The sequence below is a fragment of the Oryx dammah genome, unplaced genomic scaffold (assembly GCF_014754425.2).
Source record: "Oryx dammah isolate SB20612 unplaced genomic scaffold, SCBI_Odam_1.1 HiC_scaffold_21, whole genome shotgun sequence".
Classification (NCBI taxonomy): domain Eukaryota; kingdom Metazoa; phylum Chordata; class Mammalia; order Artiodactyla; family Bovidae; genus Oryx; species Oryx dammah.
In genome coordinates this window covers 16,281,446-16,305,662 of record NW_024070205.1, presented here as the reverse complement: position 1 = coordinate 16,305,662, position 24,217 = coordinate 16,281,446, and the positions used below count along the sequence as shown (strand labels likewise).

Sequence of the window (24,217 nt, the reverse complement as noted above, 5' to 3'; positions counted from 1 at the left end):
GCACTTTTCTCCTCCTAACCTGGTCACCTCACATTACGCGTGACCATGAGTGTTTGGCTGCTGACACCTTGTGGCCCCTTGGACCTCCAATGCCTGACCCTAGCTGGCATTATGTAATGCTCATTCATGTCTAAATCTTTGTGGCCCCATGGACTATAGCTCGCCAGGTGTCTTTGCCCATGGGATTCTCCAGACAAGAATACTGGAGTGGGCTGCTGTTTCCTCCTCCAGGGGATCTTCCCAACCCGGGGATCTAACCTGCATTTCCTCCATTGACAGGTGGGTTGTTTACCATGGAGCCAGCTGGGAAGCCCCAGCAGACATTATAAATATAGGCAAAAATGAATGAAAGTGTTAGTGAATGTGTATAGGGTAAGTCCTCAGCCTTTCTTTACAGATGAGGAGGAGCCCAGAGCCCCGAAATGACACTGAATTCACCAAGGTTTATAAGACTAGGAAGTGTTGGGCTGGGATCTGATCCCTCTCTCTCTGATCCCAAAGTCCTTGCTTTAGTGCAACCAGCTTCCAAGACCAGTGATTCTCACCTCTTGGTACTCACCCACCTGTGTAGTCCCTTCCACATCCAAGGGAGCTGAATGTGTAGCGAATAGAATTTTATGGAAATGAGAGGTTTCCATAATGTGACATTTGAGGTTAAGTTATAAAAGACATCAACACTCTGTATCAGTTCCTCTTGGATCATTATTTCCTCTGGGGAAAGCCAGCTACCATATCATGACAGGACTCAGGCAGGCTTAGGGAGAGGTTCAAGTGGCAAAGAACTGAGGCCTCCTGCCAAGAAGTAACCCTAACTCGCCAGGTACCTAAGTCACCTTGGAAGTAGATCCTTCGGCCCTGGTCAGGCTTTCAGATGATGGCATCCCTACCAACATCTCTACTGCGGCCTCCTGAGGGCCTCTGAGCCAGGACCCAGCCAAACTTGGGTTCCTGATGCCAGAAACCATGAGAGAATTGTTTTAAGTGAAAGTCACTCAGTCGCATCTGACTCTTTGCGACCCTGTGGACAATAGTCCATGGAATTCTCCAGGGCAGAATACTGGAGTGGATAGCCATCCCCTTCTCCAGAGGACCTTTCCAACCCAGGGATAGAACCCAGGTCTCCTGCATTGCAGATAGATTCTTTACCAGCTGAGCCACCAGGGAAGCCCAGATTGTTTTAAGCAACTCTGTTTTAGAGCAATTTGGTAATCAGCAGTGGAAAACTGGAGAAGGAAAGAGCAACCCATTCGAGTATTCTTGCCTGGAGAATCCCTGGTGGACTACAGTCTATGGGGTCTCAGAGAGTCGGACACGACTGAGCGACTAACACACAGTGGAAAACTATGACACTTCTCAATACCAGTCTGCCACCTACACTGTGATTGGCCCTGGGCCTCATCCCGAATAGAAGAGGACTGTTTATTAAGGCAAGTATGGATGTGAGGGTTGGACCATAAAGAAGGCTGAACACCAAAGAATTAATGCTTTTAAACTGTGGTGCTAGGAAAGTCTCTTGAGAGTCCCTTAGACAGCAAGGAGATCAAACCACTCAATCCTAAAGGAAATCAACCCTGACGATTGATTGGAAGAATTGATGCGGAAGCTGAAGCTCCAATACTTTGACACCTGATGCGAAGAGGTGACTCACTGGATCGTTGGAAAAGACCCTGATTCTGGGAAAGATTAAGGGCAGGAGGTGAAGGGGGTGACAGAGGATGAGATGATTGGATGGCATCACCAACTCAATGGACATGAGTTTGAGCAAACTCTGGGAGCTGGTGAAGGAGGAAGCCTGGCATGCTGCTGTCCATGGGGTCATAAAGAGTCAGACACGACTGAGCAACTGAACAACAACATGGATGGTGGCAGGGCTGGTTTTCCCATAGTTAGTTGGCTGGTGCTGAACGATGGGGACAGGGACCAAGCCCAGAAGTGGAGATCTAGACTCCCTTCCTGGGCTATTCTTGAGCCTCAATGAGCTGTTCCCACCTGCAAGCATGCTTGACTGGCCTGCAGGAAGAAAGGAGACCTTGAGGCCATTTAAAACTTTCTGCTTGGTTCTCAGACACCTACTCTTAAGACCTTCTCTAGCAACAGGTTTTTATGACTCCGTGACTGGGAAAAGCCTGAGACTCTTTTCTGGTATGATTTCTCAGAATTCTAGTGGGAACAGAGGGGTGGTCTTATAATTAGTGTAGTGACTGAAGTGTCCCAGGTGGCAGATGGGACACTGGAAAGTCCAGCCTCCCTGGCAGAGAGGCCGGCACAGCCAGTATCTCCTGCCCCCTGGGTGATTTCAACTCCAGCTACAGGGGGAACATTCCTCCCATGGAGTTCTGCTTTGATGCCACTATTCTTGGATGCTTTATCCAGAGCTTCTTGGTCCCTCAACACTTTAATCAGTGTAAATGATTCTCAATCAGGGGTGATCCGCAAAGTCTAGAGATATTTTCATTTGTCACCCTGGGAATGGGTTGCTACAGGCGTCTAGTGAGTAGAAGCCAGGGATGTCACTCAACATCTTACGAGGCACAGGCAAGTCCCCAGAACAAAGAATGAACTGCTCCAACACATCAAAAGGACCACAGTTGAGAGACTGCACACTGGAAGCTGGCCAAATGCCAGCCCACCAAAAAGCCTCATTTCTCTAGACAAGGAGAACTGAAGTTGCTATCCTGCGGCGGGGCTGGATGGAGACACGTGTCCCCAGGGGCGCAGGCAGCTGTGGACTCTATTATTAGCCCTGAATGACCCTGGGAACACTGGGCTTCTTCTGCCTGAGAAACTCAAGCAAGGGGGCTTTTTTTCACTGATTCTGCTAAGTAAAAATCTATATTTGCAGGGGTATTAGTTTTAAAGTTACTGGTGTATATTAGGGGTTTAGAATGAGAGTGGGGAGGGTTGGCTGGAAAAGTACATGACCCTGTAAAGTCAAAGCCAGTCTTGCATCTCCAACTTGGTGATACAGAACATGCTACCCTTCTGTGAAGACCTTTCCTAACTGTGTGCCCTGAGCTGTTCTTTGACCAGGAGGGTACAGGTTGGTGCTAAATGATCCTCACTCTTTCTTTGGGTATCAACAAAGTACATGAGGCAACACCATTCATCGCAAAGTGTGTGAACTTTGGAATCGAGTCAGGGTAGAGCAGTTTCTGCATGGAGAGTGAACCTGTGATTTTGTTTCTTTGTTTTGTTGTTGTCTTTTGATTTGCTTTGTTTTTTGCTGCAAAGGAAGCTTCACTAGGGCAGAGACCTCTGTGATTTTGGATTTGTTAGTATAATGCTGAGAAAACACCCTGTCAACCTAAATCATGCAAATTATTATGAATATTTTTGGGCTTCCCTAGTGGCTTAGATGGGTAACACTCTGCCTGCAATGTGGGAGACCTGGGTTCAATCCCTGGCTTGGGAAGATCCCCTGGAGAAGGGAATGGCAACCTACTCCAGTGTTCTTGCCTAGAGAATCCCATGGACAGAGAAGCTTGGTGAGCTATAGTCCATGGGGTTGCAAAGAGTCAGACACAACTGAGCAACTAACACATATACACACAAACACTTTCACAGACCAACACACTCATGTCCAGCCAAGCCTCCCTTCAGAGAATCCAGCAAACTCATTTCTACATGGTCCTTTGAGCCTCATGTTAACAAAATCCATGCACTCAGGTAACTGAAGACTCCATTAGGAGCCCCAAGCAATGGTTCTGAGTCTTTTCTTAAGGGTAAATCTGAGTCCCAGGGGAGGGGAGGCAAAATGCCTTCTTCGGGCTCCTAGAAGTGTCAACAGATGGCTGTGCATCTGAGCTGTCAGCTTCCCCTTGGCTGCAGCCCACCACTCCCCAGGCTGGGTGCTCTGTTCCTCACCTCACAGGCAAACAGCTTGAACTGTAGCCCCAGGATCTTGTAGTCGATCAGCTGGTTCCCTCGAAGCTGAGTCAAAGCCTCCTTAAGGTCTTTAATGGCAGAATCATATCTGCAGGAAAGAAGCCAGTTCAGGGAAAGGAGGAAAAAAAGAATGAAGTGTGTTTCTGTTTCCTTTCATCCATCTGTTTCACTGGGACAAGAAGTCGTTTCAATCCTTTTTGACCTGCTCTACTTTTCACCAACGCTGACCCCAGGATTCTGTAGAACTTGGTGTGAACAACACCCCTAGAGTTGTGCATCCCAGCAACACTGCAGGCCTTCCAGTCTCAGGATGCCACAGGGATCTCTGTCTTTGCTGACTGCACACAGCCCCCACCTTTCTGACAACCAGCTTGTCACTTTCTGAAAGAGCCTCGATCTCCCCAGAGAGCTCTAAGCAGAGCAGCACCTGCCGGCCCCCATGTCTCCGTGGAGCTGATTCATTCCCCACCAAGCAGCCAGGCCAGCCTGACGCTGCTCCCAGGGACCCTTCCTCAAGGCCACTGATGTCACCCTCCTGCCCAGAGCCTTCTCCTTCAGCTTCTTTTGAGTTTTTTTTTTTCTTTTGAGTTCTTAGCTCTTGGTTTGTGGCTATCCCCTCCCTCCTCTTCCACATACTATAAAAAACAGACAAACCATCAGTTAAGCCAGAGAGCCCCCTTTTTTTCTTGGTAAATAGTAGATTTTTGTGTATTTAATTTTTGGCTGTGCTAGGTCTTTGTTGCTGCACACGGGCTGGTTGCAATGAGTCGGAGCTACTGTCTGGCTGCAGTGCACAGGCTCCTCATTGCCGTGGCTTCTCTTGTTGTGGAGCAGCGGCTATAGGCATGCAGGTTTCAGTAGTTGCAGCCCTCAGGCTCTAGAGCATGGGCTCAGTAGCTGTGACACACGGGTTTAGTTGCCCCATGGCACGTGGGATCTTCTCAGACTCAGGATTGAACCAGCATCCCTTGCATGGCAAGGCAGACTCTTAACCACTGGACCACCAAGGAAGTCCCCAGAGAGCGCCTCTAACCTTGCTCCTGGCACTGGCCTTCCTTCCGCTCCATTGGGTTGACGTTGTGCTGACTGGCTTGAGGTGGATCAGGACTACCGTTGGATTGGTAGCAGAGAACAGGGCTGACCACACCAACAGTGCCCATCGGGGTGTGGGCAGGACCTAAGGCAAGGCCTGCTTGGCCTGCCTCTGATCAACACAGAGGCCCTGGTGGGAGGGAGCCATTGCTGGGCAGCAGGGGATAGAAGCAGCAAAAATCAAGCTACCCCCAGCCCCAGCCCAGCCCCCGGTCTGGCAGGAACAAATTTGCCGGTCTGTGTGGCTCCCACCGGGCAACTAAATCAAAAGTCCCTTGGCCACCATCTGATCCAGAGCTACCACTTGCGGCTTCTCTTGGAGACAAGCCTGGAATGTGAACACAGGCTGGTGGGGACCCTCAAGAAGTGGTGTGGATAATGAAGGTGCCTGAGGACAGCAGCCAAGGGACTGGGACCAGGTCCACCAGCCCTGCCACTAACTGGGAGACCCTGGCAAACTGCCTCCCTGGCCTCACTCCACATGGATATTATAAGGAGTGCATTGGGTGCAAGGGATGTGTTATATTCAGGGAGCATAGCACATCAAGCGCTTGCTAGTATGTGGTCCTGGATCTAATTTCTGAAGTCAAACCTGCGTGGACTGGAGTCCTGCTTCTGCCCCTTATAGCCAGTGACAAAGGGGTGTGCTGTGTGCTTAGCCACTCAGTCATGTCCGACTCTTTGCAAGAAGCAAGTTGCTTCATTCCTCTCTTTCCTCATCTTCAGTATTACAGCATAATAGCACAAACCATTCAGGTGCTTAGGAAGGTGCCTGGCACACACAGTAATTTTCTATTATTATATATATATATATTTCCAGCTCTAAAACCGGCAGCTAAATTCACATACCAATCTCCTATTACATGCTTGCGTGTACGCATGCTAAGTCACTTCAGTCGAGTCCTACTCTGTGTGACCCCTCAGGCTCCTCTGTGCATGGGGATTCTCTAGGCAAGTGTACTGGAGTGGATTGCTATGCCCTCCTCCAGGGGATCTTGCTGACCCAGGCATGGAACCCGCGCCTCTTATGTCTCCTGGATTGGCAGGCGGGTTCTTTACCACTAGTGCCACCTGGGAAGCCCTTATCACATGCCTACTTAATACTATATACTGTATTAACTGTTATCAGGAGATAAAAATACAGTTGTTGGGACTTCCCTAGTGGTCCAGTGGCTAAGACTCCACGCTCCCAATGCAGGGGGCTGGAGTTTGATCCCTGGTCAGGGAACTAGATCCTCCTTGCCACAACTAAAGATCCCACATGCCATAATGAAGATCAAAGACCCCACGTCCTGCAGTTGGGACCTGGTGCAAATAAATAAATGAAACACTTTTTAAAAAAATACATGGCTGTAGAAGCCAGAATGCTCATGTGAGGGAAACTGGGAGCTGACCAGGAGGGCGGCCTGGCTGAGAGGTGCCAGGGTGTCCGGGGAAAGCTGGACATTGTGTCATCATTTGGTTGGAAGTGACTCCCACAGCCACAGGGGCTGCAGAGGTGGCAGGAGCAGACCGCCTAGGTTGGAAACAGAAGGATGGCTTCCTCTAACATATCTTTGTTAATAAGTGAAGTTGCTCAGTCCTGTCCAACTCTTTGCGACCCCGTGAACTCTATTCTGCCAGGCTCCTCGGTCCATGGGATTTTCCAGGCTAGAATACTGCAGTGGGTAGCCATTTCCTTCTCCAGGGGATCTTCCCAACCTAGGGATCGAACCCAGGTCTCCCACATTGCAGGCAGATTCTTTACTGTCTGGACCACCAAACTTTTCACAAGCATTCAGGCCATTCCTTAAGCATCTCGTTATTTACACACCCTTTTAGGCGTTTCCTTGAAGGGGGAGAGGGGAAGCATTCCTGTTCCTTCTAAGCTAGAACATGGCTGGTGACTGGCTCTGATTCACTGAGCAAAGAAGGCGGGCGGGGGGCAGAGACGCAGGTGTCCTCTTTCCTGGGCAGGTGGGATTTCCATCATGTTCCTCTGCCTGGTTGTGAGTGCACAGAAGGTCCTCAGAGGGCCCATGAGTCTGTCTGCAGTCACCTGCCCATATGCCTGCCTCCCTCAGCAGATGAGTTTCAGTTGTGGAGGAACACCGCCTGGGTCTCCCTGGGATTGAGTGAGCCCAGCTCCTTCTAATTCTGCCCAGCAAGATGGCTAAAGATCCGGGCCCAGTAGGACAGAGAAAGAAAGGGCTCATGTTATTCAAAAGGCTTGCTTTGTGTTTAAAACACCCCTGCTAGGTGTCTGTTTTTAAACGTCTTTGACAGCATCACCCTGAAGGCCTCTTCTCAGCTGCCTTGTTTACCCCGAGCAGCTCCCCTGGGGCCTGTGCTCTGATGCACAGCTCTGCTTCCCGCTGCCCAGGGTCTGAAATGGCTCAGTATGAGAAATCCAAAATAGCCTTCAGTCCCCTGCGCTGGGAGGCAGGCAGCACAGCCCCTGCCTCTTTCCAGCCCTCCTGCAGGACATTTCCTCCATGCCGTTTGGGGCCTGCAGTGTCCCCCGTGAGGCCAAGGAGCTTGCATCTTCCCCTGGTTCTGCTGGGCAGGACCTGAGCACACACCTGAAAATCGCTCTACCTGGTGTCTTCTCAGCTCACCAGCACAGCTGCCGACTGGCTAATGCTTCTCCCCAGCTCTGAGCTGGAGAGGGTTTATTATCCTCGATTCTGTAACACACCCTGGAAAGGTTTTTTTCCTTAGTAACCACTGAAATTCCCAATTAGTCCTGCACTGCCAGTGCCAGCCTGTAGACTAGAATGCTGCAGTCCCCACTCGGGTAATGAAGAGAGACTGAGCCGGCTGAAAGGGGTTGAAGCATCACACACCTCCATGCCAGGGCCTGGGGGCCATGCCCTGGCCCGTTTCTGAAGTCAGGGAAAAGACTTTGCTGCGTTGCCTCTTTGAGCAGCTCCATCTAAAGAGTCTGGCCATATTTTCAGGGCTCTAAAACTTATAAGGGGCTGCCCAGGTGACTCAGATGGTAAAGAAATCTGCCTGCAATGCAGGAGCTGCAGGTTCAATCCTTGGGTCAGGAAGATCCCCTGGAGTAGGAAAAGGCGATCCACATCTAATCCAATCCCATGCAGAGAGGAGCTTACAGTGGGCTACAGTCCATAGGGTCAGAAAGGATATGACACGACTGAGTGCGTACACATGCAAGATTTATAAGGTTGTGATCTGAAAGGTGCCTTGAGATCCTGTCTCCTTTTGAATGACAAGGTGGGGGTTAGAGAGATGAGACATCCCTCAGACCTGACTTGCCTGGGCAGAACAACTCTAACTTTATTCTGGTGGAAATTTATAATGACAGAGGAGCAACCCAAGATCTGAAAGTGGGAAAAACTGAGAGAAGAAATTCCCATAACATTAGCACCTTAAAACAAACCCAGTAGTCATCTGAAGGTCATCCTAACCCATTACTGAGAAGCGATAGGCACTTATCTAAAAACTTCTCCCGTAGCACCTGCCCCATTCTGCCCTGCATAATAGATCTAGTGTTTGTGACCTGCTTCCCCTTTTTAATACATAAGTTCCTTGAAAGTGTGAAGTGTTAGTTGCCCAGTCGTGTCTGATTCTTTGCAACCCCATGGACTGTAGCCTGCCAGGCTCCTCAGTCCACGAAATTCTCCAGGCCAGAATATTGGAGTAGGTTGCCATGCCCTCCTTCAGGGGATCTTCCTGACCCAGGGATCGAACCCAGGTCTCTTGCATTGCAGGCAGATTCTTTACCATCTGAGCCACCAGGGAAACCCTCTAAGTTCCTAGAAGCAGAGACTATATTTCACCCCCTTGTTTATTTACTCCCATCAGATCAGTTCAGTTCAGTTCAGTCGCTCAGTCGTGTCCGACTCTTTGCGACCCCATGAATCGCAGCACGCCAGGCCTCCCTGTCCATCACCATCTCCCGGAGTTCACTCAGACTCACGTCCATCGAGTCAGTGATGGCATCCAGCCACCTCATCCTCTGTCGTCCCCTTCTCCTCCTGCCCCCAGTCCCTCCCAGCATCAGTCTTTTCCAATGAGTCAACTCTTTGCGTGAGGTGGCCAAAGTACTGGAGTCTCAGCTTTAGCATCATTCCTTCCAAAGAAATCCCAGGGCTGATCTCCTTCAGAATGGACTGGTTGGATCTCCTTGCAGTCCAAGGGACTCTCAAGAGTCTTCTCCAACACCACAGTTCAAACGCATCAATTCTTCAGCACTCAGCCTTCTTCACAGTCCAACTCTCACATCCACACATGATCACAGGAAAAACCATAGCCTTGACTAAACAGACCTTTGTTGGCAAAGTAATGTCTCTGCTTTTGAATATACTATCTAGGTTGGTCATAACTTTTCTTCCAAGGAGTAAGCGTCTTTTAATTTCATGGCTGCAGTCACCATCTGCAGTGATTTTGGAGCCCCCCAAAAATAAAGTCTGATACTGTTTCCACTGTTTCCCCATCTATTTCCCATGAAGTGATGGGACCAGATGCCATGATCTTCATTTTCTGAATGTTGAGCTTTAAGCCAAATTTTTCACTCTCCTCTTTCACTTTCATCAAGAGGCTTTGTAGCTCCTCTTCACTTTCTGCCATAAGGGTGGTGTCATCTGCATATCTGAGGTTATTGATATTTCTCCCGGCAATCTTGATTCCAGCTTGTGTTTCTTCCAGCCCAGAGTTTCTCATGATGTATTCTGCATAGAAGTTAAATAAGCAGGGTGACAATATACAGCCTTGACACACTCCTTTTCCTATTTGGAACCAGTCTGTTGTTCCATGTCCAGTTCTCACTGTTGCTTCCTGACCTGCATATTGATTTCTCAAGAGGCAGGTCAGGTGGTCTGGTATTCCCATCTCTTTCAGAATTTTCCACAGTTTATTGTGATCCACACAGTCAAAGGCTTTGGCATAGTCAATGAAGCAGAAAGAGATGTTTTTCTGGAACTCTCTTGCTTTTTCCATGATACAGCAGATGTTGGCAATTTGATCTCTGGTTCTTCTGCCTTTTCTAAAACCAGCTTGAACATCAGGGAGTTCATGGTTCACGTATTGCTGAAGCCTGGCTTGGAGAATTTTGAACATTACTTTACTAGCATGTGAGATGAGTGCAATTGTGTGGTAGTTTGAGCATTCTTTTGAATTGCCTTTCTTTGGGATTGGAATGAAAACTGACCTTTTCCAGTCCTGTGGCCACTGCTGAGTTTTCCAAATGTGCTGGCATATTGAGTGCAGCACTTTCACAGCATCATCTTTCAGGATTTGAAACAGCTCAACTGGAATTCCATCACCTCCACTAGCTTTGTTAATAGTGATGCTTTCTAAGGCCCACTTGACTTCACACTCCAGGATGTCTGGCTCTAGATGAGTGATCACATCATCATGATTGTCTGGGTCATGAAGATCTTTTTTGTACAGTTCTTCTGTGTATTCTTGCCACCTCTTCTTAATATCTTCTGCTTCTGTTAGGTCCATACCATTTCTGTCCTTTATCGAGCCCATCTTTGCATGAAATGTTCCCTTGGTATCTCTAATTTTCTTGAAGAGATCTCTAGTCTTTCCCATTCTGTTGTTTTCCTCTATTTCTTTGCATTGATCGCTGAAGAAGGCTTTCTTATCTCTTCTTGCTATTCTTTGGAACTCTGCATTCAGATGCTTATATCTTTCCTTTTCTCCTTTGCTTTTCACTTCTCTTCTTTTCACAGCTATTTGTAAGGCCTCCCCAGAGAGCCATTTTGCTTTTTTGCATTTCTTTTCCATGGGGATGGTCTTGATCCCTGTCTCCTGTACAATGTCACGAACCTCATTCCATAGTTCATCAGGCACTCTATCTATCAGATCTAGGCCCTTAAATCTATTTCTCACTTCCACTGTATAATCATAAGGGATTTGATTGAGGTCATACCTGAATGGTCTAGCAGTTTTCCCTACTTTCTTCAATTTAAGTCTGAATTTGGTAATAAGGAGTTCATGATCTGAGCCACAGTCAGCTCCTGGTCTTGTTTTTGTTGACTGTATAGAACTTCTCCATCTTTGGCTGCAAAGAATATAATCAATCTGATATCGGCGTTGACCATCTGGTGATGTCCATGTGTAGAGTCTTCTCTTGTGTTGTTGGAAGAGGGTGTTTGCTATGAGCAGTGCATTTTCTTGGCAAAACTCTATTAGTTTTTGCCCTGCTTCATTCCGCATTCAAAGGCCAAATTTGCCTGTTACTCCAGGTGTTTCTTGACTTCCTACTTTTGCATTCCAGTCCCCTATAATGAAAAGGACATCTTTTTTGGGTGTTAGTTCTACAAGGTCTTGTAGGTCTTCATAGAACCGTTCGACTTCAGCTTCTTCAGCATTACTGGTTGGGGCATAGACTTGGATAACTGTGATATTGAATGGTTTGCCTTGGAGATGAACAGAGATCATTCTGTCGTTTTTGAGATTGCATCCGAGTACTGCATTTCGGACTCTTTTGTTGACCATGACTCCCATAAGCATTTATTAATACTGTCCTAGATACTGAAATACAAGAGTGAATAAGGATACTTCGCTCACGAGCAGTGGAGGAGACAAATATACAGGCAAGTATCTGTCATCGGAGAGACAGCTGTGATTAAAGGAGGCACGAAAGAGAGTGGTCACCTGGGTGAGTGTGCCTCGGGCAGACATTGGAGGATGTGAGTGGGTGGACAGCGGCTGAACCAGAGAGCAACAGGCAAGGCAAGCGCCTCTTTATCCTGGGATCCACTGGAGGTTCTTCAGCAGATGACATTTCTTTTTTTAAATAGGTCATTCTAGGATATCATTGGAGCAGGCAAGAGTGGTGGCTAGGGAATCAGTTTGGAAACCATGGTGCAATAGTCCTGGTAAAAAAAAAATGAGGTCTAAACCAGCATGGTGCTGGAAGGGAGGGAGAGGGTTCTTGTATGATTTTCAGGGGATACTAAACCCCCTGAAATTGCACATAAAATTAGGTATGTGCTCGCATGTATTTTTCTGGGAAGATTGCCCATATATTTTGCTATTTAACAACCAGTGAAAAAAGGACAAAGCATCAAGAGCTGAACCTTGGACTTTCCTGGTGGTCTAGTGGTTAAGTATCCACTGGCCAATGCAGGGGACACAGGTTTGATCCCAGGTCCAGGAAGATTCCACATGCTGAGGGGCAATGAAGATCACGTGTCACAACTACTGAGCCTGTGCTCTTAAGCTCAGAAAGCACAACTACTGAAGCCTGCATACCCTAGAGCCTGTGCTCCCCAATAAGAGAAGCCACCCCAATGAGAAGCCCGCACACCGCAGTGAAGAGTAGCCCCTGCTCGCCACAATCAGAGAAGGTCTGCACGCAGCAACAAAGACCCAGCACAGCCAGAAAGAAATTAAAATAATTTAAAAATTTTTAAAACAGAGCTGAGTCTTGTGGAGGGGAGGACACTAAAACTTATGGATTGAGCAAAAGGGGAAAAAAAGGCAGCTCAGGACCCAGACTCATGTCTCATTTATGTTATTTCCTCAATAAGTAGTTGTTGAATTAAAGATAAAATTTGATAGATTTCTCTCTTAGATTTAATGATTACCAGTCACAGACTAATTGAATCCTGAGTCTGATTCCTGGATCTTACTAAGACCTTTTTGACTCACTCGAAACGCGAGGCTTTCAGGTTCTGGGATTTCTGGGTATTTCATGGAGAAATGTCTTCTGGGAGCCTCCCGTCTTTGCCATCCGTCTCTTCTCATTTGAAGCTGTTAGAGCTGATTCAAGGTTGGCCTGAGAGTTTGTCCTTCTAGAGATCTACAAGAGGATTTTTGCTCAGATCTGCTCACAGGTCCTATACATCCTGAGACTGGTGGGGATGAGGGGAGGGGGACCGAGAAGGAGAAGAGGGTTAAGAAGGGAGACGGTGCATGACGCCATTGAACGTAAAGGCCTGTGTATCTTCTCTTCATTCAAGGCTTTCCCTTCCCAGACTGCCTCTGTGTCTGCGGTTCCTCTTTTGGGAGACTTCACTCCTGCTCTTAACTCATTCAGGTAAATGACCACACCTACATCCCAGAAGTCCTCTGAGTGGCTGGCAGTTGTTCATGGCAACAGCTCTGCACAGTGGCCTGGCAGGCTTGGTCTCTGACTAAACCGGAGGATCAAAGCCTTTCAGGGTTCCGGAGGATCAGATCACAGCCTTCCCCTTCCCCAGTGCCTGGACATTCTCGTAGCCTCCCCTCTATCCCGCCAACGCCCTGCCTCACCTGTTGTGCACACACACACCATGCCCCTGCTAACATGTTACTGTTTGAACTGTTCTTCCTTAGCCTGAGCTGAATCATCTTCTCTGGAACTTGTGCACACTCAGGGAACTATGTCTACGAAGGGTCAGTTAGTCATCCCCTACATTTTAAATGAATGCTTAGAATATATTTTCTTTGTTATTTGTATGTTTTTAGGGCATTTAGGGGAGGGGTGTGGGACTCGGGATTAACTTTCATTTTCTATTTGTCTTTTTACTAAGTATTTCCTATTGACTATAAACACTCCCCAAATACAGAAAGGCTGGCAGAAGAAGATGGAAATCTCTATCATTTCAGCAACTGGGAGGACTGCTGAAAACATTTTGGTCTACGGCTTTTCAGACTATTCTGCGAGACGGTAATGGGATTGTACGGTACTATTCTGAAATCTGCTATAAATTTAGTATCTATTGTGAACTTTTTTCTACAGTAAGACAAACACTACTCATCTGTATCAATATATTCTAGTACATAACAATATTAATTGTTTATGTTCTCATTTTAGTGACTGCGTCATACCTCATTGAATGCATTAAACTGGGTTTTGGAAAATACATTCTGCAGGAATGTATTTTTTTGTTAAACCAGATCTAAGTCAATCACCTAGGAAGATTTTATTTATTTATTTATTTATTGGCCACGCCCATGTGGTCTGTGGGATCTTAATTCTCTGACCTGGGATTGAACCCAGGCCCTCAGCGGGAAGAGTGCAGAGTCCTAACGGGTGGCCCACCAAGGAAGAAAGGTTCTGATGTGGCTTCCTGATCTTTGTCATTGTGTGAGAGCTCAATACCTCACAGCAGTAGACAACCATGGGTGCTCCCTTGATGGCTGCAGTATTTACAACCTGAACCGCCCAGGCTATGACCTTTTAGGAAACGGTGGGGAGCTATCCCCAGCCTATGATGGTTATACCTTATGGTGAACTGTAGCTGGGTGGCAGGCCTGCCTTCCCCGTCCCCCCAGAGAGGACTTCTGCCTCATGCTGACTGATTGCATAACTGCCCAGAGAAAGCCCAGTCACGCTTCCCCGCAGAGGCTGAGGAGACACGTCTCAAACACCAAGTCTGGCAGCACCAACACCCGCTCTGGGTTTCTCTGCACGCTTCCCCAGCTTGTGCAACACTGGACCACTTACTTCTCCATCTGGTAATAGAGCATCCCTCGTTGGAAGTACGACACTGCCAAGTGCTTGTCTCGGTTAATGCTTTTGGTGAAGGCCTGCAGAGGGAACAGTCAGGAGGTAAGTAGGTGTGAGATGAGCCAGTGGGTGAGGCAGGCAGGAAGGGTCTGGAAAACCGCTGATGTCTTGGAGATGACAAGAGGCTTAGGGGTCAGAGTACTTGGTGTTGTCACTTCCTAGCAGCATGGCATGAGACAGGTTGCCCAGTCTCCTTGAACTTTAGTTTTTTCCTCTGTAAAATGGGGATAAGCATATCTCCCTTTCATGATTACTATCAGGATTAATAAAAGTCATCACGTTTGAATATAACCTAATTAAATGTTATCTATAGCATACATTTATCTTATAAATGTGTTATAGGGATATTACACAATTAAGATCATTATTGATCTGTGTGTTCCTATTGCCATTTTGCTCACTGTTTTGAAATCTCATACGATTAAAATAATAACAATAATAATGCTTTTAAAATGCCAGGAGCAAGGACTCAAGCATAAAACCAAAGAAAGGCAGCGAGAATGAGATGCCAGAGCAGAAGAAAGCAAAGTGAAGCCTAGAGCAGGGGGAGGAAGGAGGGACAAGGGAGTGCACCAGCTGGGAGACCCGAGAGGTGAGGCTGGAGTCACCATCCCCTGCTGCCGAGCTGCACTCGGCCCTCTGCCTGGACTGACAACCTCTCCTCCTGACAGTGTGCGCTCTGTTTCCAACTGCCCCTGGGATCTGTGGTTCTGTTTCCTCAGTCCCTGGGCAGCCCCCCACCCCCAGAGGAGGTGGGGGCTGCTGTCTTCCCTCCAATGAGAAGTAGAGGGTCCTCCTGTGCTCCCATCTGCCCACTCTGCAGCCTGAGGCTGTGCAGGTATTCTACAAAGCTTCTCTCTCCCCACTTTGCCAGGGTGAGGATGGCTGGGGGGCCCCCTTCAAGGTGCTGGGGAGTCAGTCATCTAGCCACACCACCCTGCAAAGACTTGCAGTGAAAGGTAAAAATAAGGACTAACATTTACACAGTGGTGTGAAGTTACACAGGACTTGAATAGTCTATTCCTAAATGGGAAAAGAGATGGCAAGAGTGAACATCGACATTCTAGGAATCAACGAACTAAAATGGACTGGAATGGGTGAATTTAACTCAGATGACCATTATATCTACTACTGAGGGCAGGAATCCCTCAGAAGAAATGGAATAGCCATCATGGTCAACAAAAGAGTCCAAAATGCAGTACTTGGATGCAGTCTCAAAAACGACAGAATGATCTCTTCGTTTCCAAGGTAAACCATTCCATATTACAGTAATCCAAGTTTATGCCCCAACCAGTAATGCTGAAGAAGCTGAACGGCTCTATGAAGACCTACAAGACCTTGTAGAACTAACACCCTCAAAAGATGTCCTTTTCATTATAGGGGACTGGAATGCAAAAGTAGGAAGTCAAGAAACACCTGGAGTAACAGGCAAATTTGGCCTTGGAATGTGGAATGAAGCAGGGCAAAGACTAATAGAGTTTTGCCAAGAAAATGCACTGCTCATAGCAAACACCCTCTTCCAACAACACAAGAGAAGACTCTACACATGGACATCACCAGATGGTCAACACCAAAATCAGATTGATTGTATTCTTTGCAGCCAAAGATGGAGAAGCTCTATACAGTCAACAAAAACAAGACCAGGAGCTGACTGTGGCTCAGATCGTGAACTCCTTATTACCAAATTCAGACTTAAATTGAAGAAAGTAGGGAAAACCACTAGACCATTCAGGTATGACCTAAATCAAATCCCTTATGATTATACAGTGGAAGTGAGAAATAGATATAAGGGCCTAGATCTGATAGATAGAGTGCCTGATGAACTATGGAATGAGGTTCGTGACATTGTACAGGAGACAGGGATCAAGACCATCCCCATGGAAAAGAAATGCAAAAAAGCAAAATGGCTGTCTGGGAGGCCTTACAAATAGCTGTGAAAAGAAGAGAAGCGAAAAGCAAAGGAGAAGAGGAAAGATATAAGCATCAGAATGCAGAGTTCCAAAGAATAGCAAGAAGAGATAAGAAAGCCTTCTTTAGCGATCAATGCAAAGAAATAGAGGAAAACAACAGAATGGGAAAGACTAGAGATCTCTTCAAGAAAATTAGAGATACCAAGGGAAGATTTCATGCAAAGATGGGCTCAATAAAGGACAGAAATGGTATGGACCTAACAGAAGCAGAAGATATTAAGAAGAGGTGGCAAGAATACATGGAAGAACTGTACAAAAAAGATCTTCATGACCCAGATAATCATGATGATGTGATCACTCATCTAGAGCCAGACATCTTGGAATGTGAAGTCAAGTGGGCCTTAGAAAGCATCACTATGAGCAAAGCTAGTGGAGGTGATGGATTTCCAGTTGAGCTCTTTCAAATCCTGAAAGATGATGCTGTGAAAGTGCTGCACTCAATATGCCAGCACATTTGGAAAACTCAGCAGTGGCCACAGGACTGGAAAAGGTCAGTTTTCATTCCAATCCCAAGGAAAGGCAATGCAAAAGAATGCTCAAACTGCCGCACAATTGCACTCATCTCACATGCTAGTAAAGTAATGTTCAAAATTCTCCAAGCCAGGCTTCAGCAATACGTGAACCGTGAACTCCCTGATGTTCAAGCTTGTTTTAGAAAAGGCAGAGGAACCAGAGATCAAATTGCCAACATCTGCTGGATCATGGAAAAAGCAAGAGAGTTCCAGAAAAACGTCTCTTTCTGCTTTATTGACTATGCCAAAGCCTTTGACTGTGTGGATCACAAAAAACTGTGGAAAATTCTGAAAGAGATGGGAATACCAGAGCACCTGACCTGCCTCTTGAGAAATCTATATGCAGGTCAGGAAGCAACAGTGAGAACTGGACATGAAACAACAGACTGGTTCCAAATAGGAAAAGGAGTACGTCAAGGCTGTATATTGTCACCCTGCTTATTTAACTTCTATGCAGAGTACATCATGAGAAACGCTGGACTGGAAGAAACACAAACTGGAATTAAGATTGCTGGAAGAAATATCAATCACCTCAGATGTGCAGATGATACCACCCTTATGGCAGAAAGTGAAGAGGAGCTACAAAGCCTCTTGATGAAAGTGAAAGAGGAGAGTGAAAAAGTTGGCTTAAAGCTCAACATTCAGAAAACGAAGATCATGGCATCTAGTTCCATCACTTCATGGGAAATAGATGGGGAAACAGTGGAAACAGTGCCAGACTTTATTTTTTTGGGCTCCAAAATCACTGCAGATGGTGATTACAGCCATGAAATTAAAAGACGCTTACTCCTTGGAAGAAAAGTTATGACCAACCTAGACAGCATATTCAAAAGCAGAGACATTACTTTGCCGACTAAGGTCTGTCTAGTCAAGGCTATGGTTTTTCCTGTGATCATGTATGGATGTGAGAGTTGGACTGTGAAGAAGGCTGAGCACCAAAGAATTGATGCTTTTGAACTGTGGTGTTGGAGAAGACTCTTGAGAGTCCCTTGGACTGCAAGGAGATCCAACCAGTCCATTCTGAAGGAGATCAGCCCTGGGATTTCTTTGGAAGGAATGATGCTAAAGCTGAGACTCCAGTACTTTGGCCACCTCATGTGAAGAGTTGACTCATTGGAAAAGACTCTGATGCTGGGAGGGATTGGGGGCAGGAGGAGAAGGGGACGACAGAGGATGAGATGGCTGGATGGCATCACCGACTCGATGGACGTGAATCTGAGTGAACTCTGGGAGTTGGTGATAGACAGGGAGGCCTGGCGTGCTGCTATTCACTGGGTCACAAAGAGTCGGACATGACTTAGCGACTGAACTATTTATATGGAAAAAGAACCTAAAAAAGAATGGGTATATACATATGTGTATATGAATCAGTTATTCCTGTGTATATACATATATATACACAATCAGTTACACATATATGTATATACACACACATGTATAACTGTCACATCGTTGTATACCTGAAACTAACACAACATTGTAAATCAACTATATTTCAGTAAAAACTAACTTAAAAAAATAGTTCATGCCTCACTTATCTACAAAATACTTGACCTCTCCAGAAGCTAAAAGCCCAAAGTCTATGACTTCCCAAGACCAAAAAGCCCAGAGAAAGGCAGATCTGGGGTTTGATCCAAAAGTCATACCCTTTCCAGCTTACCGTGACCAATACGAAAAAGTGATTTTTTGGAATGCTCAACCCCATAGTAGGGAATATGAAAGAGAGACAAACAGTGGAGAAATAGGACATTCCATACCTGTCCTAAAATCACTGCAGATAGTGACTGCTGCCATGAAATTAAAAGACACTTGCTCCTTGGAAGAAAAGCTATGACTAACCTAGACATCATATTAAAAAGCAGAGACACTACTTTGCTGACAAAGGTCTGTATAGTTAAAGCTATGGTTTTGCCAATAGTCATATATGGATGTGAGAGTTGGACCATAAAGAAGGCTGAGCACTGAAGAATCCATGCTTCCGAACAGTGGTGCTAGAAAATTCTCTTAAAAGTCCCTTGAACGGCAAGGATATCAAAGCAGTCAATCGTAAAGGAAATCAACCCTGAAGATTCATTGGAAGGACTGATGCTGAAGCTGAAGCTCCAATACTTGGACCACCTGATTCGAAGAGCTAGTTCATTGGAAAAGACCTTGATGCTGGGAAAGATAGAAGGCAGGAGAAGGGGCTGACAGAGATGAGATGGTTGGGTGGCATCACCAACTCAATGGACATGAGTCTGAGCAAGCTCCTGGAGATGGCCAAGGATAGGGAAGATGGATGTGCTGTGGTCCATGGGGTCTCAAAGAGACTGAACAACACCTGTCCTCAGTAGACATCATTAATCAATTACCATCTGCATTCCTTCCACCAGCCTCAGACTCCTTTGTAGAGTGCTCCACATAATGGATCAGAATTGTCACTTGAGGAGAAACCTATTTTTCTTAAGTGCCTCCTCTTGATCTCTTGGGCAAGCAAAGCTCACTCACAGGAAAGTCTTAGAAAGCCAAAAGAGGTTCTTGGAAATCAGATGTTAAGCAATTTAGACAGAGATTCTGTGGCTCGCAGTCAATAAAGGAAAACATAACTGGGGGGGGGGGTCTTTCAAAAAGGTGTTAAGGAAAGTTTCCAGAATGATTTGAATGTAATTGATGGAGAATAAAGGAGAACAAAACCCACAGCGAACAGTTTCCAGCGGGGCTGCCTGTTCCAACCACCTGGGGAGCTTTTCAAAGCGGTGGCCGCCCAGGCTGCTCTGCAGGCCAATTAAATCAGAATTTCTGGGGGTGGGGGGGTGGGGCCGGGGCAGCATTTGTTCTTCAGAAGCTCCTGAGAGGGTTCTAAAGTGCAGCCTGGGCTGAGAACCAGTTAAGACAAAGGCCCCCAGGGGAGGCAGGGGCAGAGACACCTCCACTCACCTTCTCCGCCTCTGGCAGGTTCCCTAAAATCGTGTGTATGCAGCCCACATTGAAGCAGATCCTGGAGTGGGGGTCCTGTACCCCAGTGAAGGCGTCCAGGGCTCCCTTCCAGTCCTTCTTGTCGGCTGCCAGCACTCCTTCATTCCAGAGGCTGATGACCTCGGCGAGGGACATGGCCAGGTGCAAACCAGGAGGGCTGCCTGGAGACCCGGGGAGAGGGCAAGCCCAACCCGCCTTCACTTTCCTGGCCTGGAGTTCCGACTTGGGGCTCAGGCTCCTTAAGACAACTTCTCAGTGTTGCAAAGGCGGCAGGAAGTGTCCCCACCTTTTGGCAACTGACGCACAGAGCAGTCAGTTCTGTGAGAGAAAAGGAAAGAGAAGGAGAGAGAGGGCAAGCGGGGCGGAGTGTGGGGGAGAGAGGAAGTACATCAGATACTGCCCCTGAGGCCGCAGTTCCCCAAAATGCTTCTGCTCTGTCCCCCAGCTCCTCCCCTCCGTCTCCCACCCGCCTCTGCGGGGCGGCAGCTTTTGACCAGGGCTCTGACCCCAGGTTCAAGACTTCTGGCTGCCTATCCAGCGAGGGTGTTGGGTGACAGAAGAGTTCTATTCAGTCTAGAATGAATTCTTTGCTCACTTCCTCACAGCCTCATTGGAGAAGGAAATGGCAACCCACTCCAGTCTTCTTGCCTGAAGAATTCCATAGACAGAGGTGCCTGGCAGGCTGCAGTCCATGGGGTGGCGTGACCAACACTTTCACACCCTCACAGACTGTCTTCATGTATTTGGTTTTTTATCTCGCGCTAAAATTGACAATCAAGTTCCCGAGCAGGACGGTCTTGGGTGTCCGTCTGGGTCTGAGGTACTTTTGTGAACACTTAGGAAGCTCAGTGGGGACCAATCTCCTGCAAATGGCAAAACTAGGAGCCAGATATGACAGCGAATGACTTCTCTTATCCTTCTGTGGAAAACTGAAGAGACAGGGGTTCTCACTGATGACCGATCCGTTTACTAGTCCCCTAAAACACAGATTTACAACTCCTTCCCTGCTGCCCTGAGAAAGTAGAAAAATCAGTAAGATAATTGGGAGGAGAGGGTATAACGAATTTGATTTACTAAAATCCTGACTTCTTGTTAATCACACTCCAGAGTAAAGGTAAAATGCAATTCTGAGGGTCAAATGCTTAGATGGCAACACTCGCTCTGTCTTTGCTGAAAGCATCTGTCAGTTATCACCAAACTTCCCCTAAGAGCCCAAAAATAAAACTTAAAAATGTCCATTCTATAAGGCTTGTAGGATTGAAGGTGAGAGAATTGGGAAGGTGTGTGTGCGCTTTTGTAGGGAACATGCCCTGTGTTTGGAAGGTCTTCCCATCTCATTTTGTCTGGCAAATTCCTACTCATCCCTGAAGGCCCAGTGAAATATCACCCCCTGCCTGAAATCTAGTTCCACACTTCAGATAGCAGAGGCTCCCCTCTCCTTTGTACCACCTCTTCCCAAACAATTGTATTTGTTGCCATTTCTCTTCTCATTTGCCCAAGCTCTTAGACTCCTGAATAGCTGGGCCCGTGCCTTTTCAATTCTAGGATTCCCAGCTCCTAGAATGGGAACACACTCAATACATGATGCAGGGATATATTCCAAAACGAAGTTAGAGATCCTTGGCAAACGACTGGCCGATAGCAGTGATGGCAGGGAGGGAGAGATACTGCTATTCCACCTGGTAAAGAAATACAACTCAATCAGCACATTTGATTATTCCTAGGAAAACCAAGTGGTTTTGTAACTAAGCTAGACTTTAAGCTTTCTTTTCACACTATTATCAGAGTCTGCCACACAACACTCTCTGGAAGCTGATGCCTATGCGTTTTCCAGTCTTATTTTCCCAGAATGCCCTTCACAGGCCCCTACAATCTCTACCACTCGCTTCTTTCCCCCTGGGTCTTCATTTCCTGCCTCTCTGCTTTGGCTCCTGCTGGGTCCCCTGCCTGGGCTGCCCTTCCCAATGTCTGCTCCTTCAAACCCACCTTGCACAGACGTGGGTGCCCTGCTAAGATATCCCCTTTCTCCAGAAGCTGTGCTAAATTCAGGCCCAGTCTTAAGCCCCTAGACCCGTGATCTCACTTCTCCTGAACTCCCGCGTGGTTCTCAGTCACTCTCACGTGAGTAAAGTGTGTGCATATTTGTCTTAGCTCCTTAAACAGACTGCCCCATCCTTGCTTCCCCCAGAGACCCAGCAATGCCGTGCACGCTCACTTCTGTCGTTACCCTCCTGTCCCCACGCCACCATAAGCCTGTGGTTGAACATATCATCTAACCTCTTGTCACGCATTCATCTATTCGCTACAGAGTAGACAGACTTAATTCTTTTTTACAGCATAAACTCTTTATATCTTTATAATTTATTTCTTTTTAATTGGAGGATGATTGCTTTACAATGTTGTGTTGGTTTCTGCCGTACATCAACATGAGTCAGCCATAGGTATACACGTTTCCTCCCATTGAAATACGTACATTCAGTTCAGTTCAGTTCAGTTCATTTCAGTCACTCAGTCGTGTCTGACTCTTTGCGACCCCATGAATCGCAGCACGCCAGGCCTCTCTGTCCATCACCATCTCCCGGAGTTTACTCAGACTCACGTCCATCGAGTCTGTGATGCCATCCAGCCATCTCATCCTCTGTCATCCCCTTCTCCTCCTGCCCCCAATCCCTCCCAGCATCAGAGTCTTTTCCAATGAGTCAACTCTTTGCATGAGGTGGCCAAAGTACTGGAGTCTCAGCTTTAGCATCACTCCTTCCAAAGAAATCCCAGGGCTCATCTCCTTCAGAATGGACTGGTTGGATCTCCTTGCAGTCCAAGGGACTCTCAAGAGTCTTCTCCAACACCACAGTTCAAAAGCATCAATTCTTTGGTGCTCAGCCTTCTTCACAGTCCAACTCTCACATCCATACATGACCACAGGAAAAACCATAGCCTTGACTAGACGGACCTTAGTCAACAAAGTAATGTCTCTGCTTTTGAATATGCTATCTAGGTTGGTCATAAATTTTCTTCCAAGGAGTAAGCGTCTTTTAATTTCATGGCTGCAATCACCATCTGCAGTGATTTTGGAGCCCCCAAAAATAAAGTCTGGCACTGTTTCCACTGTTTCCCCATCTATTTCCCATGAAGTGATGGGACTGGATATGTACATTACCACGTGTAAAATAGACAGCTAATGGGAAGTTGCTGTGTAGTGCAGGGAGCTCAGCCTGGTAGACAATCTAGAGGGGTGGGGTGGGAGGTGGGAGGGAGGGTCAACAGACTAATCTTTAAAGATACAGGTTGGATCACATCTTGCCCCTGCTTTAAAACTTTCAGTGCCTTAGTTATTACTCTTAGGATACAAACCAAACTCCTTCCCACGGTGCAGGAAGGATCCTCTCTACACACCACGCCCCCTCCCCACCAATCCCTGCCACACCATTTCCCATCCGTCCCTTCCTCATTCCTTCCCAGTGTTTCCATGCAACGTATTGTTAAATGGTTTCCTCTGCTTGGAATGTTCTTCCCCCAACCCTCTGCCCAGCTGGTTGGGTTCCGACTCATCTTTCACTCCCTCAGGAAGGCCTTTCTGGATCCACGACCTTCCTGTGTTCACCCTTTCTCTCTCTCTCAGCACACAGTTCTCTTGGGTCTCGGTGTTTGTCACAATTTGTAATTGTATTACAATAGTCATTGATACCTTTAGTAGATGACCTTCTCAACCACCCTTCTTTCATTCCCCATTTTTCCTTTGGTAGAACCCCCATTCTGTTTAAGTCTCCACTCTCTGGAGGCCAAGTGCCTCAGGAGAGATAAAACTCCCAACACCGCCCCAGGAGTGGGGTTCTTACCGGTTCAGGCACAGCGTGAGATAGAATTCTAGTTAATAAGACCTTATGAGAAGGCTGCTGAGGATTTCTGGGCAAGATTTTTTCCCTGCTGATTAAAAAAAAAGACACATGGGAAGAAACAAGACACAGTCCTTATTTTTCCCCTAGACAGTATTATGAAGCTGCGCCTGGAACAGTGGCAACTATCCTGTGACCATGAGGAAAGCCAGCTAAGAACAAGCCATTGTTTTAAGGAAAAGTGAATGAAAAACTTAAAACCTGGATCCTTAATTATGTTGATGAGCTCCTAAATTAACCCATCTTGGAACTAGTTTTCTCAGAATTTCTTTGTTGGTGAGATAAATCTGTTCATTGTTTAAGCTATTTGAATAGTATCTTCTGTTATTTTTCATTTAAAACATTCTGACAGACATACCACTATATTTTCGATTCTTGGCACAGCACTTGATATAGTCGGTGTTCAGAAAACTCTAATTGAATAAATTAAGACACTGGTTGAATCTCACAGTTTTA

General features: G+C 46.8%; 1 protein-coding gene across 2 annotated transcripts in view; it reads right to left on the bottom strand.

The window, feature by feature from the left end:
- NCF2 (neutrophil cytosolic factor 2) overlaps positions 1 to 20,292 on the bottom strand; it is a 42,171-nt gene extending 21,879 nt beyond the window's left edge. Inside the window, exons 1-3 of one of the 2 annotated variants that reach the window (XM_040263833.1) lie at positions 19,830 to 20,292; positions 14,369 to 14,451; positions 3,865 to 3,973 (exon numbers count right to left, since the gene is read on the bottom strand). In XM_040263833.1, the coding sequence (XP_040119767.1) occupies positions 3,865 to 3,973; positions 14,369 to 14,451; positions 19,830 to 20,003 (366 nt within the window). In that variant the 5' untranslated portion in view covers positions 20,004 to 20,292. The remainder of the gene's footprint in view (positions 1 to 3,864; positions 3,974 to 14,368; positions 14,452 to 19,829) is intronic. The other variant, XM_040263831.1, reaches the window with a different exon arrangement.
- Between the last annotated feature and the right edge of the window lie 3,925 nt (positions 20,293 to 24,217).